An 18,300-nucleotide genomic window follows, 5' to 3' on the forward strand; every position below is an offset into this window, starting at 1 on the left:
CTCGAGTTTGAAAAAAATAGGGGCCCCCAAATAGTATCTCGCATAGGGCCCCCAAACAGCTAGAAACGGCCCTGATTAAAATGTTTGTTAAGCAGAGGTCTCAAACATAAGGCCTGTGGGCCACATGCAGCCCCCACATACACGTCATGCGGCCCAGAATATCAACTGTCACGGTTTCAGCTTTCACTGTCTGTTTACCCTGATCACTAACTCTCGTGTCCTTTCAGAACCTGTCAGTCATTCCACCTGCCACTCCCAGTCACCTGATTGGCTCCGCCCCCTTTCACACACCTGTTTCCCATCTGCTAATCACCAGTCCCTTTATGAACCAGCCCATTTCCCCGTGTCCTCTGACAGATCGTCCAGCGTTTGTATTCTCTCTGCCTGATTCATGCCTGAACCTGAACCTTCGACCTCAGAACTTCCTGTTTTCCTGCTCCTCGTCTGCTTTGTTTGCCTCGTGGACCGACTTCCTGGTTTGAACTTTGGTCGAATAAGCTCGACTTACCTTAACCCGAACTGCTCTGTGTCCGTGTTGCGCTACTGGCTTCACGCCTGCCATTTTGTGTACGTTATAGTTACCTTCTGCACCAATGTAGTTTCACACTTAAAGGCACCATATGTAAGAATGTGGCCAATAATGGTTACTACATTCAAATTCAAAATACCGAGGACTTTTAAGTTTCGTTTTTTGACGTAACTGGCAACCCGTGGTCGCTCGGCAGCTGAGAAATTTTTTTTTTTGCAGACTGCAAATCATGTTTATCTTTTGAAATCGTGTTTTGGCGTCATGTTTCTTCAGTGTCCTCCAGGTGAGTTGACGTTGAGGCTCCTCCCATTGGGTGTCACAAACTGGCTCAACAGCGCCCCCTAGCTGCTGCCCCTCCAACATGGCTGTTCTGAATCCCACAGGACGTCGGTCACTTTTGATTTGATCTGTCCATTTTTGGTGATATTTTTTTTCTTCTTTTTCTTACCGCTCGTTCTCTTCTCGTCTTCATTCGCTCAACTTTCTATTCCTGGATCTTTATATTTGTAGACGTCTGTCCTGCAGTTTTGGACGTCGTCATGCTCTGATTTTCTTTCTTTCTTTCTTTCTTTCTTTCTTTCTTTCTTTCTTTCTTTCTTTCTTTCTTTCTTTCTTTCTTTCTTTCTTTCCTCTTCTTCTTTCTCTTATCTTTCCTCGCACCATGATGTGCTGCTGCTGTTTGTGTGATGACATCACCTGTGAGTCATCACACAGCAAAAAATACATGAATAAATAATAGTTTGGACTTTGGCTCCAGAATTTAGGCAACAAGCTAAGAAAGAAAGACGTGCAGGAGAGGAAAAAACACAGTATTGCACCAGAAATGGAGTTGTAAATTAACGATTGCTATAAACTCTTTGTGCACAGAGGCGATTCTAGAGTCTGTAGGGGCCCAAAGCAAAAATTCCCAGGGGGCCCTTCCAACCAGTGTTCATCACCATTATGTTATATAAAAACCAAACATTTACGGATTCAAATTTTTTTTTTTTCGAAATGAATGAAATAACATGGAAAAACCTTGTAATTAAAAAGAATGTGAGTTTTTTTTTAACTAAGTTTATATAGTTTTTTTTTAAAGTTTTTTCTTTTTTTCTTTACATTTATATTTTCACATACTTTTTAATTACAAGGTTTTTCCATGTTATTTCATTCATTTTGAAAAAAACATATTTTGAACTCATACATTTTTTTGTTGGTGTCAGATTATTTGTAACATCATGGTGATGAACACTGGTTGGAAGGAAGAGGCCCCCTGGGAATGTTTTGCTTAGGGCCCCTACAGACTCTAGAACCGCCTCTGCTCTTCCTCCTCCTGCAGCAGCAGCAGCAGCAGATCTGGACGCGCTAGGACCGCGGGGACCAGAGCGCAGACAGACGCAGACGGAGCGGGACGCACTGAGTTGCGCTGCTGGAACAGAGTGAGTTTGAGTTTAGTGACAGAGGCAAAAAACCGCTGGAGTTTGTGGATTAACAGCAGCAGCAGTTCATGAAGTCCTCCTCCTCCTCTAACTCTTCTTCTTCTTCCTCTTCTTATTTAAAGTTAACGTTAGTTTGATGAGTTTCTTTTCTTTCTCCACACACGTTTGCGCCGGAGAGAAAGTTTACGCAGAGGATCAGGGACAAAACTCTCAGGGAAAAAAAGAAGAAGAAGAAGAAGTAGCGAGACATTAGAGAAAAGTTAGACTCTGCACAGAGAGGACACTTTGGTCTCTGGATTAACTTTTACGCAGAAAGACAAAGGAAAAGTTGATGTAAATCTCTTTTTTCGGTGTTTGGAGGAGTTTGGATGGACTCTCTCTCTCCCTGTCTCTCTCTCTCTCTCTCATCTCTTGGATTGATTAACTTTTCCTCCTTGGATCAAAGGCAGTTGTGCGCGCGGGCGCAGCCATGACATAACGGGACACTTGGAAAACGCTGCTGGATACTTTGGGAATGAACGGATGATGTTTGCGCACCACTGAGGCGGAACTTCTGCTCCGAGTCAGCCACCCCCCCCCCCCCCCAAAAAAAACCCCTGAAACTCTTTCTGTTTTCTGCTCCATGGTGGAGGTATGGGATGACTGGAGGCGGGGGCGCAGCTGAGGTGAGATCCAGCCGAAGGACGATGTCTGCGACCGGCTGGACTGTCATCCCTCCGCTGCCGGGGCGTCTGGCGCCGATGATGCTGCTGCTGCTGCTCCTGCTCTGCGGCTCCGGGCCCCGGCTCTCGCAGGCTTGTCCCGGGCTGCTCGCCTCCAGCGGCGGCTGCAGCTGCACGGACGAGCGGCCCAAAGCGCACGGCGTCCAGGCTCCTGCGGGCAGGAGGGTGAGCTGCAGCAAGGAGGAGCTGAGCGACGCTCCGGACCCGAGTCTGCTGCCCAACAGGACCGTCACCCTGTGAGTGTCCGCTTAAAACTCATTTAGATTGTTTATTTTTCACAGAGGAAAGAGTTCATTACAATACATTATATGGTCATAATTCACAATATTATGGTTTTTCCATCTTGATTATAAAGTAATTTCCACATTTGTTAGTAACAAAGGTAATAGTGCGTTAATAAGGAGATAATATGACATTAATAACATGGTATTTCCAAAGTAATCATAACATCTTAGCTATTTTTTTGTAATTGCTATGGAAATAAGATGGTATTTTCATGACTCTTACATAATTATTATAATATTACATACATATTATAATGATGGTGCAGTACTGTCGTCTAAAGTATTACCTCTTATTTGCTAAATTCGTTAAATATACCATAAAAAAGGTAGTTTAATCATGTAAGAAGGTAAAAGTAGAGTCTGTACAATATATGAATATACAACAAACAAATGAATATGGTTCCTCGTGCTAGTTTTGTTTGTGTCTAAAGGCAGAAGATAGTTGTTTCCTGGAGTTCATCCTCATGTTGACGTTGTTGTTGTTGTTGTTGTTGTTGTGTACAGTCACAGGTGTGTGAAGCAGTCGACCGTTGTCGTCTTTGTCCAAAAACAAAGAAAAACAAAAGCTAACTTTAATGGAAAGTGTCGTTTCTACATCTTGTGTTGGACTGAGTTCAAACTGTGTTCACTAAATGTTTATTTTTTGTTGTAGTCATTGTCTGCGTTTGTTATTAAGTCATCGTAAGATGCAGTGTTATTGTTATTTGTTCCACACGGGGACATTTGCAGTCGGACTAAGACAATAATTTGGTTTTCTTAAAGTCATGTGAACACGTTAGTCCGACTAAAATTGAGCCGAACTAATATAATCGGATAAGGGGATTCATAGTCTGACTACTCCTGCATGTGTACACTTAGTCAGACTTGGAGTTCTGTGCAGGTTGACCCGATTGCCTGTCTTAGTCAGACTATGGCTGGATTAGCTGGATTAAACTGTGCATGTAAATGTACTGCGTATCACAGCAGCCAAACATTACAACAAGGTAGAAAATAGAAATAAAATAAGGAAATACGATGATTAAATCTATTAATTGTGCAGGAAAACAATATGAGAATAAGGTAAACTATTATAGCTCTGCTGTATACAGTATATAGCATTAGCTTGCTATAGCATCTTTTTCTATTGGGAAAACCAGACGTGACTCTTATACACACTAGACTTCCTGTTCCTGTTTCAAAGTAAAAGCATTTCCTTATCCTAAATCCGTAAAGTTTTTTCCAACAAAACTTTATTGTGAGAGGATTTTAAAGTATATTTTTGTATGATTTCCAAAGGCAAACAAAGCAGATACACTTCCTGTGTATCAACAACAGAGAAAAACAGTAAAATATACTTTAAATACTCCTCTGTACTTGAATCCCAGGACTCAAACCCGTCATGATATTCAGGCCGTCTGGATTTATTTAGATTTTCTGGCTGTAGAATTCCACAATTCCCATGGGCCGCCAGTTTGAGACCCATGGGCCGCCAGTTTGAGACTTATGGGCCGCCAATTTGAGACCCCTGGGCCGCCAGTTTGAGACCCCTGGGCCGCCAGTTTGAGACTTATGGGCCGCCAGTTTGAGACCCCTGTGCCGCCAGTTTGAGACCCCTGTGCCGCCAGTTTGAAACTTATGGTCCGCCAGTTTGAGACCCCTGTGCCGCCAGTTTGAGACTTATGGGCCACCAGTTTTAGACTTATAGGCCGCCAGTTTGAACCCCTGAGCCGCCAGTTTAAGACCAATGGGCCGCCAGTTTGAGGTCCCTGGTCCACCAGTTTGATACCCCTGTGCCGCCAGTTTGAGACTTATGGGCTGCCAGTTTGAGACCCCTGGGCTGCCAGTTTGAGACTTATGGTATGCCAGTTTGAGACTTATGGTCTGCCAATTTGAGACCCCTGGGCCGCCAGTTTGAGACCCCTGAGCCGCCAGTTTGAGACCCATGGGCCACCAGTTTGATACCCCTGTGCTGCCAGTTTCGGACTTATGGGCCGCCAGTTTGAGACTTATGGGCTGCCAGTTTGAGACCCCTGGGCCGCCAGTTTGAGACCCCTGGGCTGCCAGTTTGAGACTTATGGGCTGCCAGTTTGAGACTCCTGGGTCGCCAGTTTGAGACATGGGCTGCCAGTTTGAGACCCCTGGGTCGCCAGTTTGAGACCCCTGGGCCGCCAGTTTGAGACCCGTGGGCCGCCAGTTTGAGACCCTGGTTTAGGAGTTACAGTAATGAGAAGTACGCATGATGACAGGACGGTAAGAGAAGGGTTAACTGCTGAATGTTTAGTTTTAATTCACATTAAAAAACAACAATACTGTGCGGTTTGTGAGGGAGGGACGGAGCTTATGTGAAGAGGCCCACGCAGGCAGCCTCGACTGTGACCCCGTGACCTCAGCGTTAACTGTACTGGGGACTTGTTGCAGTAATAAGACTTGTTAGGTCAGGAGTTTACATCTTGATCTGGTTTAGTTGTGGAGCGCAGAGCTGAGCCATCGCTGCTCTGCAAAGCATTAGGAAGATCAGTGAGAGGGCAGACTGACTGCAGCCATCATCCTCGTCGTCATCGTGGCCCCGCCTCTCTGACACAACTCTGTCACTTTAAATGTACTCCCTCTCTCTCTCTGTGGCTCCGCCTCCTCCTGCACATGCTCCAGCTGACTCCAGCAAAACTGCAGTAAACAGAAACACATTTTGCGTATTTCATATCCGGCCCTGTGCTTTACTGTTGCGTTGGCGCCTGCTTTTTATAGCACGACACCCTCGGTCACCTTCTGTAGTGAAGGCAGGAAAACAGCTGGAATTGCAGATTTTTACTATTATTTACAAAAAATATAAATGTTTGTTTCCAAGTCACTGAGCTTGAACAGTAGGTGGCGCAAGAAGAAGAAGGATAGAACTGGGTTGCCAGATACGTTAGAAAACGAAACCTAAAAGACCTAAAGGTGTTTTGAATTTGAACGCAGTAACCGTTTTTGGCCACATTCTTACATATGGCGCCTTTAAATGAATATGTGACCAAACAAAGTTAAGACGAGGACGTTTTATTCAGAGCGTCGTTCACAAATGGTTAAAACCACCACAGACACGGAATTTAATGAAATCTGGGAAAATATTTTGAGGGGAATAAAAAATCAGAGTAAGAGGCAATAATAAGGCAATAAAAACTAAGATAAACACAGTTAATTCATGTAAAAAATGTAAGAATGAGTTGAAACCCTCATAAGTGTGGAAACGTAACATAAATATAAGTTCTCCACGAAGGCCAATTTAGTGTAATTACGAAATACAGATAAATTAAAAATAAGCGACGCCCATAAATACGCCGCGCTGCCACATAATTGGCGCCGTCACCGTCTTATCTTTTCAATTATGAAGCGATTCATCGCCGCGCTCGGTTTGGACGGAACATGAAAGCGTCGCGTCCTCGGTGATGGATTCACCAACAGTGACACATTTGTCTCTCCGGGGCGGTGGTTTTGTCGCTGGGATGCAGAGTGCAGTGTTCTCTTCACCATGGTCCGGTTCCCACAGTGTGTTGTTCCTGTTCCTGTCACTGTTCCCGTGCTCTGACCCAGTGGGAAATCTGCTGCATGCACATGAGGGAGAGGGAAACAAAAACACGATGAAAATGCCCCTCTGAAGCGAGCATTTGAGGTAAAGTGAAGAAGATTTGTGCCCCAGGAGCAGCAGAGCAGAGTCCATCTGAGCTGGGTCTGATGTTTCTAAACATCTGGGCCACAGATTTCCTCAAAACCAGAGGTAAAAAAAGAGCTTGGGTTTCAGTGGCCGAGGTTTTTGAAGATAATCTTCCATCATCTGCAGCTACTCATTTTGGTGGAGTTTGTTTTGGGCCTGACGTCGAGCACTCGGCGACACTTCCACACCGCAGCTCAGCCCCGGACGCCATTTTGTTTTACCTTTCAACCCGAGGAAGTGTTCTTCAGGGTTCCTTCAGGGTTCTGCAGTATTCCTCAGTGTTCCTTCAGTGTTCTTCAGTGTTCCTTTGGGGTTCTTCAGTGTTCCTTCAGGGTTCCTTCAGGGTTCTTCAGTGTTCCTTCAGGGTTCTTCAGGGTCCTTTAGTGTTCCTTTAGTGTTCCTTCAGGGTTCTTCTGTGTTCCTTCAGTGTTCTTCGGGGTTCTTCAGTGTTCTTCAGTGTTCTTCAGGGTTCCTTCAGGGTTCTTCAGTGTTCTTTCAGGGTTCCTTCAGGGTTCTTCAGTGTTCTTTAGTGTTTCTTCAGTGTTCCGTTCCTTCAGGGTTCCTCAGTGTTTCTTCAGTGTTCTTCAGTGTTCCTTCGGGGTTCTTCAGTGTTCCTTCAGGGTTCTTTAGTGTTCCTTCAGTGTTCTTCAGTGTTCCTTCAGGGTTCTTTAGTGTTCCTTCTGGGTTCTTTAGTGTTCTTCAGGGTTCTTCAGGGTTCCTTCAGTGTTCCTTCAGTGTTCTTCACTGCTGAGAACTGGAAAGTCCGTTTTCCTGGAGATGCGGCAGTGAGCACACCCCCCCCCCCCATCGCTGCTCACAACATTAGCTCCAGATGTGGAATGTGAGAAGTTGTGTTGATGTTCGTGTTATTCCTGACATTCCTGACACTGCTGCTGCTCAGAGGCTGAAGACAGTATTCCAGGTGTAGCAGGGGGAGTTTTCCACAGCGACGTTGCCGCGTTCGATCGTGCTGCCCTCTCACTCTCTCTCTCTCTCTCTCTCTCTCTCTCTCTCTCTCTCTCTCTGGCCTCGGGCAGTGCAGGAATGTTCTGGTCCACGCTGAGCAGGGCTGGAGGACACCAGGTCCAGGGTTTCCGGGGCCGCCTGCGACGTGTAATGCACAACAGCTGGCTCCTGTGAACATTCCAGCTGAGGCCCCATGGCCTCATGGGAAATCCCGACGGGGATTTGTTTATTAAAACTATTAGTTGGCTGTTTGTTGTTGCTGCCAGCCTTAAAGGGGCGAGCGATCACCGCAGCATCATCACCTCCTCCTCTTTGTGTCACCATTATCCTCCACCAGTCATCCTGTCCCGCACTTTCCCTTCTCCTTCTTTATCTCCACCTCTCACCTCCCTCCCCTCTCTTTCTCTTCCGTCCGTCACGAGTTCATCCACACGCAGTAACTCTCAACCTAAATATTTAGTCGTCTTGGTAGGAAACTGCCGTGGAACAAACTCCTTCCAGATGTGAGCCTGCACAGGCTCGTGTTTAGGCCTAATTATGCACGGCTGCAAAGGAGCTGGATCACTGGAGGAGGAGGAGGGAGGAGAAGAGGAGAGGAGGAGGAGGGAGGAGGAGGAGGGAAGATAGATAAGAGTGGGAAAGTGGAAAGTGTTGAGCAGAAAGTGGATGAATGATGGAAGTTGAAAAAGTGGCTGACTTGAAGGAGAAAGTTGACGTGAGTTGGGGAAGTGGGAACTGAGAGGAGGAGGAGAGAGGAGGAGGAGAAGAGAGGAGAGAGGAGGAGAGGCTTGGCAGGAAGTTCAGAGCGATGAGCCCCTGGAGACTGAGAACCCTCAGCCCCTGACCAACAGTGGGGTGAGAGGGAGGAGGAGAAGGATGGTTCTTCTGGGTTCTTCAGTGTTCATCAGAGCTCTTTAGGGTTCTTCAGGGTTCCTTCAGTGTTCTTCAGTGTCCTTCACTGTTCTTTTAGTGTTCTTCAGGGTTCTTCAGTGTTCTTCAGCGTTCCTTCAGGGTTCTACAGTGTTCCTTAAGTGTTCTTCAGCGGTTCTTCAGTGTTCTTCAGCATTCCTTCAGTGTTCCTTCAGGGTTCTTCAGTGTTTCTCAGTGTTCCTTCAGTGTTCTTCGGTGTCCTTCACTGTTCCTTTAGTGTTCCTCAGTGTTTCTTCAGTGTTCCTTCAGGGTTCTTCAGTGTTCTTCAGTGTCCTTCACTGTTGCTTTAGTGATCTTCAGTGTTCCGTCAGGGTTCTTCAGTGTTCCTTCAGGGTTCTTCAGTGTTCCTTCAGGGTTCTTCAGTGTTCCTTCAGGGTTCTTCAGTGTTCCTTCAGGGTTCTTCAGTGTTCTTCAGTGTCCTTCACTGTTGCTTTAGTGATCTTCAGTGTTCCCTCAGGGTTCTTCAGTGTTCATTCAGTGTTCTTCAGTGTTCCTTCAGTGTTCTTCAGGGTTCCTTTACTGTTCCTTCACTTCCACAGCTTTGCTCCACATCTGTTCAATATTTACAACAGGGTTCTCAAACTCAAACCTGGGGGCCAATGAGCATCTATTGTGGTCCAGAGGGGTCCGGCCTAGAGAACAAAAAGTGGGGGAAAAAAACAACTGTTCACAATATTGCATCATGATATCACACGTATATTTAATAATACTATTTATGATTCAGAATTGATGTATTAATATCAAAAAAAGACGAGAAGAAATGAGCATTTCCACCAAAGCAAAAATCATTTAACCTGGAAAAGAATGCTGAATAAATACGTTCCCACTGGTCAAAACCCAGTTTAAACCCAGTTTAAACAGATTATTTAGCTGAGTTTGGATTGGAAAAGAAGAGGTTTGTCATTTCGGTGATGATATAATACTGTATATGGGTCAATGACATGACGTGCATATTTTTGTGTGACGTGCATATTAAATTTAAACCAATAAATGAGTTAACGTTAAAGTGACCAAATGGTTTAGAAATGTAGTGTGTGTAGTTATTATACTGAATATATGAATTTGTGTATTAGTGTGATTATTTTCCTGTCTTTAAATGTAACATTGGACGTTATGGATGCTTAAAACCTGACCTATAGAGAGCAAAAATCTTAAATTATTGTAAAAAAAAAAACCCACAATGATAAAAATAATAATGTTTATCTAGTGTAGACACCTTAAGGGATAGTTAATTTTTAAATAAATATTAAGAATGTATATATATATATATATTTTATAAATATTTGGTCGTGCCACCTGACATTTTTTTGTTGTGAAGTTAAAAATACTGTTAAAAAATGAGTTAAAACTGTTATAGTATATAGAATAGCACATTGTTCTGGACTCAAAAATATGCATTACATCTTTTTAGAAGCTTTACTTGTCATTGACCCATATATCCTACATATGTTAGGCTGTCGCCCTGAAACGCAGAGCTGTGATGGCTTTCTGCACGGTGGCAGCTGTGTGTGTGTGTGTGTGTGTGTGTGTGTGTGTGTTAAAGTTTTAATGAATAACAGACCAATGAGAACATACAGTGGCAGTCTGTCTATGTGCGAATATGTTGGTGCTTCATTGCTTGTGGTTTTTTACCCAAGAGAAAACCACACTCCACCCTTTAGCGTATTTTGTTGTCGCGGTTGTTGTGACGGATGGCGTTAGCTCGGCGGGTGCTAGCCTGAACGAGTGGGCGCGCATGCTCGAGTGTGTGCGAGGTCACCGTGTGCGACGCCCCCTCATGTTAAACAGCTGCACAACAGTTGCTTTACTGCGTGTTTGCACTTGAGCCAAGTGTGTTGGATGTTGCTGGACGGGAGCCAGAGGTTTGAGATAAAAATATGTCGGCGAGTTTGCTAATATTTATATCAGTCGCGGTCACGTGTGAACGACAGTTGCAAAAGACGGGGGGTTGTTGAACAAAAGTGCCGTCCGACTTTTAACTTGCTTTTTAAATAAAGGTTTGAATTGTTATTTTGCTTTCTTGCTTGCAGAGAGATGAGTAAAGTAGCTAGCTTGCTCACATTAGCATAAAGAGGGTAAACAATGGAGAAGAAACGGTGAGCTAGGTCAGTCCAAATCAGATTGGTTGAATCTGAAAAATGTAAGCTTTGTCAACTCTATTTGCTTCAGCTTGATGATGTAAACAAAGAGCGCCAATAGCGCCACTTAGCTTCTTAGCCTTATACCACCAATTTTTACACTGGAGATCAGAAGCTACTGCTAGCAGCTGCTAGCTCAAATGAGTGGCTGATACCAAATGGAGTCAAGTGCTAGCTAGAAATGTAGTGGAAAAGCTCCATAAAACTCAAAAATAACCTGTAAATTTAAACTATAAGCTCCTCACCTGTGTTCATGTCACTAAGCTAACCACAACACAGTGAGTTAGCAACTGGACTCTGAAGTTATTGAAAGTCTTCAGAATTGAAGAAGCCTCAGAAACGTCAAAAAGAGAAACTTCAAATCCACTATTTACTGCTTTATCGCTGTGTTTTGGTTAGCTTTGGCCTGGATAGACAAGCATCTACGCAGGCATCTGTGCTAAGCTAACCTCAGCTAAGCTAACAAGTGGCAGCAGTAGCTTCACACTGAACAAACAGAGAGTGTATTGTTCTTGTCATCTGTCTTTTTCATCTAACCGTGAACACGTACGATAAAACATGAACCATTCCTTTATCAAAAGTCTCAATCTTGATAACAACAGTCTCTAAATGAACAGCTTTATCCCTGCGTTAGCTTAAAAAAAAGCCGTCAGACAAATTTTTTTGGGGGGATTTATTTAACCTCCAAAAAACCTTTAAACCAGCGTTTGAAACCGTTTCATTTTACAGTTTTCACACTTTCTATAATAAAACAATACAGGATCAAGATGCACCTCAGTAAAGTGTTTTATAAGCTGCAATAACACGCACATGCTAGAAAAATGCTCACTTCTGTGCTCCAGTTACTGTATTATGTTGCAGGTTTTCCACAGCGCGCCTCACTGGGCTCTTTCATTTTCCACATTTTGGGCAGATTTGCGTTATTTATGGCGTGTTTAACCCCTTAAACCTTAAACAACGTCAAACTGTGAATGAATGAGATTTAGAGATAATGTTGGGTTACAGTTATCTGCTGACAGAAAGCTGGTTTACGTTATAAAAACACAGGAGATATTTAAAGACGCAGTATATGTAACATTTCTCTTTTGTACATGAGCTAATGCGCTCTTAAACATTCTTGGGAAGCACAGAAATCTGTTTTTACATTCAAGATAACGGACCGTTCCATTTAATCATCACGTTTTTAATGTTATTGTGTAATCTCAAAGCGACCTGAGGGCCAGTTTGTGAAAAATGACCTGTTAAGTGACTAGAAATTAAAATTATATTGTGATAATCCATCGTGGCGTTGCAATTAAAGATATTTAGGACGATATTGCACGACATAAAATAATATTCATGATGCAGAATAAATCTGTAAATAACAAAAAAAAAAGAATAAATATCAAAAAGAAGATGTAGAAAATTGTAAATAAACACAAGACAAGCTCATAGATAGAGCAGAACGACACGCTCTTCCACAACAGCGCTACCTGCACCACTTCCTGTTTACCTGTGTCTACCGTAAAGCGGATAGTAAATGTGCAGCCAGGAAGCTGTGTGAGGCAGGAAATGTTCCGTACGATGAGCTCGTCTTTTGTTTTTGAGTTTTTGTGAAAGTGTTTTGCTGAAACACAGAGTCTCAGGAATGAGTTCACACTTTTTCTGTTGAGAGAAACCACAGGAATCTCATGAAAATGACTCTTAAAGCTCACATAGAGTGGTCCTGTTGCACATATATGTTAGTTATGGAGGTCTACTTACATACATTAACTTGTTTTTATGCTCAAAAACCTCCTAGTTGCTGTAAACGAGCCGATAGAAATCTCTCCTCACTGAAGCTCTCCTCAGCTGCGATATTTCAGACATAAATCTCACCCCCAGAAGACAGAGTGTGTCGTGATTGGCCAGCCAGCGTAGAGCCTTCCCAACTGTCTTGTGATTGGCCAGTAACCCGGAAGTGACATATTCAGCACACCCGCTCTCAGAAGCGCAGCTCCCCCCTCTGGAACGGTGGATGCACTGCTACTCATTATCAAAACATTGTTTTAACAGTGTTTAAAAATAGCTTCTTCACGACTCCCCGCCACAGTCCCTTTGACGACCTTTGACCCGGAGTCAGAAGACACTGTCGCTCGTGAAACACCTCCACAACGGACGTTATTCTTCTTCTGCGGTTCAATGTACGCAACCGGATGTGCCCGGACTAGTGCCCGGAGCAGGAGGATCTGCTGTTCAGGAGAACCGCTGTTTACGTAACCGGACCGGGTTTTTTCAGAGATCTCGCTGAGCCCGAGATTACAATAAAACACAGCATTCTCAGCAGTGGCTGAACTGTTTGTTTAGAACCTTCAGGGCTTCGTAAACAAGGTAATGAAGCAGATACACCCTAAAAAAACAGCGTTAATTGGAACTTCCAGTCTAGGGTCCGCTTTAATCGATGGCGTCTGCGTTTCTCTGCAGAATCGTGGAACTCAAATCTGTTTTTACTCCTTCAAACCAACATTTAATGATCACTTTGAGTCAAACGGTGGCTCCGTCTCTTTGTGGACGGAGAGCAAAGGGCCCTCACATGGTGTCCGTGGTTGTGCGAGTTATGTCGATGAAACGTTCCCAAAAACAGTCGCTCGTCTTATCGGCGCGGAGAATATTCCAAAAGCAAAACGCGGCGGAATTCGCCGGACCCTTCGGCATTTCCTGCAGCGATAGAGTTTATTTATGTGGGGGGGGGGAGGTGTTGAGATGAGGAGGTGGTGGTGGGGGGGGGGGGGGGGGGAGTGGACTCTCCTCCCCACATGTGAGCTTTGAGCAGTGGTCAGCAATAAATCAAAACCACAAACAAAGAGCGGTCACTGGATACTCGGGGCTTTATGTTGAGCTGCAGCACCTGCCAGAGCCACCACATGCTAGGGTTTTATTGTGACCTCACAGGTCAAGCTAACGTGACCCCCCCCCCCCCCCCCCACACACACACACACACACACACGCCGTCCTGTTTAACACCACGACTTCTGCTGTTTGTTGATTAAAAATAGCTGTGATTTTCTTTCCCGTAAACTCAGTGATGGACGTGTGTGTGTTGTCACAGTAATCTCATATCTCTGAATGGCCTTTTGTTATTTGGGATTCTTTTTTTTTTTCCCTCTCTCTCTCTCTCTCTCTCTCTCTCTCTCTCTCTCTCTCTCTCTCTCTCTCTCTCTCTCTCTCTCTCTTCTTCTTATCTTACTCCAAAATATGCCTGACTTGGCCTTTTTCTCTGCCAGTGCTAACTTCCCTCTCCTCGTGTTTGACCACAGCGGCCTCCACAGTTCCTGCTTTGGGGGAGTCGGTCCACACATGGATATAATGGCTGTCTATAGTGGGAATGCCTGTGGCCTCAGTGTGTGTGTGTGTGTGTGTGTGTGTGTTCTCTCACACACTTACCCCAGAACTTATTACTGAGTCTGTTTTGACGACTCTTGCTGACAGATTTGCTCTGAAAGGATTTTTTTCCTTTTTTTAAAAAAAAGAGGAGATTTAAAGCTGCAGTTTGCAATTTCTGTTCTTGTAATTACTGTTTAAAATGTATTTGAACGGGGGGCCTCTGTGAAGCAAAACTATCAGACCTGACTGGGGGAGCGTTTGTGTGTATACAGCAGCAGAGCGGGGGGCGGGTGGAGACGAGGAGCGGGGTTTTAAGAGCAGTTTTACTTCATTTCATTCATCTCAAACACGCAGCTTTTCCACTAAAGCAAACAATAGTTTTTTTTATCGTTAAAATCGTTGTTGATGGACTTGTTTAAAGTTGCGTTTTCCCTCTTTGAATCCAAATAATTATCTGGTTATTTTGGCGATTCATCAAGAACTTGTTTGATCTGTGTTTTATATCCAGAGCCGTTTCTTGCTATATGCGGACTATGCAGCTGCATAGGGCCCCACAGCCACCAGGGGGGACCCCCAAACTGCTGCAAGTTCAGACTCATATTTTATTATATTTTTGAGAATTAGAGGTACCTGTCTAGATTTGCAAAGTGTTTGTGGGGTAATCAGAAAAAGTCAGGAATCTCTACCTCAGATTGAAAAAAATAGGGGCCCCCAAATAGTATCTCAGATAGGGCCCCCAAACAGCTAGTAACGGCCCTGTTTATATTAAACCTGGAGATGATGATGATTTTACACAAACCATAATGATTCAGTTTTAATGATTTCTTTGTTATATGGTGCAAAGAAACCAGAAAATACTCACATTTAAGAAGCTAAAAACAATCAGAAAACGTGTTTTAGTAGATTAATAATCCCTGTGTTGGTTTGATAAAAATCACTCTCGTCCTGGACGACGATGGCGTGAGAGAATCGGGGGCCGAGCGACGATTTTCCCCCGTCGATCTCTGCTCGTGAGCGGGAAACAAAAGCTGCTTATGAGACAGAACAATGAGACAATGTTCCACAAACGCAGCATTCCACTCGCTTTCTCCTCGGCCTGAATTCTACTAAATTGCCTCATTAAAAAGTGTAAAAGAACACTTTAGACGGTGATTAAAGCCACTGTTGTGGCCGTAAACTTTCCGCTCTAGGGTTTGTTTTGACTCTGTCTTTGAATCTAAATATTGTAATAAATCATCGCAGCTTTACTGCTTCACACTTAGATTATAAATCCACTTGTTTTTCTCTTCACGTTTTAACTGTTTTCGACGACTTAGGCAAAAACGTGCGATTAAAACGACACGAGAAATTGACCTAAATTAACACTTCCTGGTCAGAAAAAGTCAGAAAGACGGAGGATTTTTGTGTGGAATATGTAGTGTGTGTGTGTGTGTGTGTGTGTGTGTTCTTGTACTTGCGGTGTACTGAGGACCAGTGAGGGTTTTTAACCAACAAAGTGAGGACATTTTTACAAAGTGAGGACATATTGGCCGGTCCTCACTTTGTTTCCATTGAAATCACTTCCTTAAGTTGTAAACATGCTATACTCAAAAACCAGTTTTTCCAGCCCTGGTGTTTCACACACGTTTTTGCTCTGGGGCTCCACCTGCAGACATGTTATGGTACTGCACCCAGTAGTTCTTTATAGACGTCATTCATGAAGTAGATATTTGTAATTGTGTTGATTTATAAAGTGGAAATGCTGGTCCTCACTTTGTCAGCACTTTTACCCGGTCCTAGAATGTGTACAAGAATGTGTGTGTGTGTGTGTATGTGTGTGTGAGTGAGTCTGTTTGCCAGTGTGCACACATATGGTGAGGGCGTGCGCCGCCACAGCTCTGAAAATAGGCCTCAATCCTCCCCTCTCTAATTAGAGACATTTCAAAAACCCAGATTTTTAATTTTAGACTTTTTTGGACCACTTATGCATGCGCGCACACGCACACACACACACACACATACATACATGCACACACACACGGTTATACATACACACTTTCTGTATAAATAAATCTGATCGGTCTTACAGTTATGCATCTTAAACTCCACACACACACACACACACACACACACACACACACACACACACACACACACACACACACACAGACCACAAACCCTCACCACAAGCCTGGTAAGTGAGCACAATGCTGTATACTCTGTAATAAGTGGTTACACATCACATCAGATGCAGGAGCACCCCCCCCCCCCCATATCTATGCGTAAAGCAGGAGAAACTATGATAATGAAGCTGAGAAATGCAGAATTCTCTAAAACATCATCAAACTCATCTCTGTTTCATCCATTTAAAGCTGCAGTGTGTAACGTTTACTTGATATTCTGAAATATGCAAATACCGGGGGTATGTTCTCTGAAAACTGTAAGCTCTTTTATAAAATAAAATAGATTTGTAATCACTGAGTTTTATAAAAAGGCTAAATCCAGTGTGTGAAGTTAGTAAATCCTCAAACTCTAAATGATAGACAGCGCTCATGTTCTTAGATAACATCTTATCAGCACCGTAAAGACATCGTAGACAAGACGAGACGGAGCTAGAATTATTCAAATATACACAATATTTTATACTATGTCGTCGACCAAAACCTCATACTATATTACGTCGTCCAAAATCGGACTATTTAAAAAAAAATAAAAAAAATTTGTCCAAAATGTGACCAAAATATCATACGACACTACGTCGTCCAAAATCAATAAAAAAAAAAAATGTTTTGTCCAAAATTGGACCAAAACCTCATACTATACTACGTCGTCCAAAATCAATTTAAATTTTTTAAAATCATTTTTTGTCCAAAATTGGACCAAAACATCATACTATACTACATCGTCCAAAATCTGACAATTTAAAAAAATATATATATTTTTTCCCTAAATGTGACCAAAACCTCATACTACACAAGCCGTCCAAAATCTGACCATTTAAAAAGAAACAATTTTGGTCCAAAATTGGACCAAAACCTCATACTATACTACGTCGTTATAAGATATGCATAAAATATACAGAATACCATTTAAAAATGTATATAAATATACAGAATACCATATGCAAATACATCAAATATACAGAATAAAATGTTAAAATACACATGACACAATATAAAATCACACAATCAGCTAATTCTCAGCAGAATCATTAAAATATTAGATCAAACCCTGGAGGAAAATGAATCTCTGAACCTTAAATCCTTGTATTTGATGAATTTATTCATCTCAGTTCACAAAAATAATATTTAATCTCTGATTTCATGGATTCTTTAGTAACTGCAGTTTGTTTGTCAGACGTTCACACGAGGACACATGTCCTGAGGTGATGGACAGGGACGGACGCAGTGGACGTATTCACGTCTCTGCTGCTAAAGTGCATCTGTCGCGCTCAAGGGCACTGAGTCAGTGAGTGCAGCACTTATGGTCACAAAGACTTGTGTGTATGTGTGTTCTTGTACTTGTGGCATACTGAGGACCAGTGAGGGTTTTTAAGTGAGGTCATTTATACGGAGTGAGGACATTTTGGCCGGTCCTCACTTTGTTTTCATTGAAATCACTTCCTTAGGTTGCTAAAACATACTATACTAAATTTGTCAAAAAAAAAAAGAACAGAGTATAGTATGACGTTTTTGTCAAATTTTGGACCAAAAATTTGGGGTCAATTTTTTTTTTCAAATTTTGGACGACTTAGTATAGTATGACGTTTTTGTCAAATTTTGGACAAACATTTTTTTTGGTCAATTTTTAAAAAAAAATGTTGGTCAACAGTATAGTATGACGTTTTTGTCAAATTTTGGACCAAAAACTTGGGGTCAAATTTTTTTTTTCAAAAGTTTGGTCGACATAGTATAAGTGTGATGTTTTTGTAAAATTATGAACAATTTTTTTTTTGTTTGTTAAAATGTTTAAATCGAAAAAGTTTTCCAGCCCTTTTTACTCTGGGGCTCCACCTGTAGACATGTTATGGTACTACGACCAATAGTTCTATATAGATGTCATTCATGAAGTAGATATTTGTCATTGTGTTGATTTATAAAGTGGAAATGCTGGTCCTCACTTTGTCAGCAACCCAGTCCTCAGTGTGCAGCAAGTACAAGAATGTGTGTGTGTGTGTGTGCGATTGTGGATTCTTCTGATTCCATTACATCAATAATCAGATCATAATATCAGTGATTTTCTCATCACCTCTGTGTTTGGCTGTTTGCAGAGCGATGAAATATGATTTCTCTTTTTTTCTTTTTATGGTTTCTTTAGCTCTC

The 18,300-nt window shown here is 42.8% G+C and overlaps 1 protein-coding gene across 1 annotated transcript in view; it reads left to right on the forward strand.

Annotated features, from left to right (window-relative positions):
• Positions 1-2,585: 2,585 nt before the first annotated feature.
• adgra2 (adhesion G protein-coupled receptor A2) overlaps positions 2,586-18,300 on the forward strand; it is a gene marked incomplete at both ends in the record, with an annotated part of 71,271 nt that continues 55,556 nt past the window's right edge. Inside the window, one exon of the mRNA XM_083905390.1 lies at positions 2,586-2,905. Within this exon, the coding sequence (XP_083761516.1) occupies positions 2,586-2,905 (320 nt within the window). The remainder of the gene's footprint in view (positions 2,906-18,300) is intronic.

This window comes from Microchirus variegatus (genome assembly GCF_963457635.1).
Source record: "Microchirus variegatus genome assembly, chromosome: 18".
In the NCBI taxonomy this organism is placed as follows: domain Eukaryota; kingdom Metazoa; phylum Chordata; class Actinopteri; order Pleuronectiformes; family Soleidae; genus Microchirus; species Microchirus variegatus.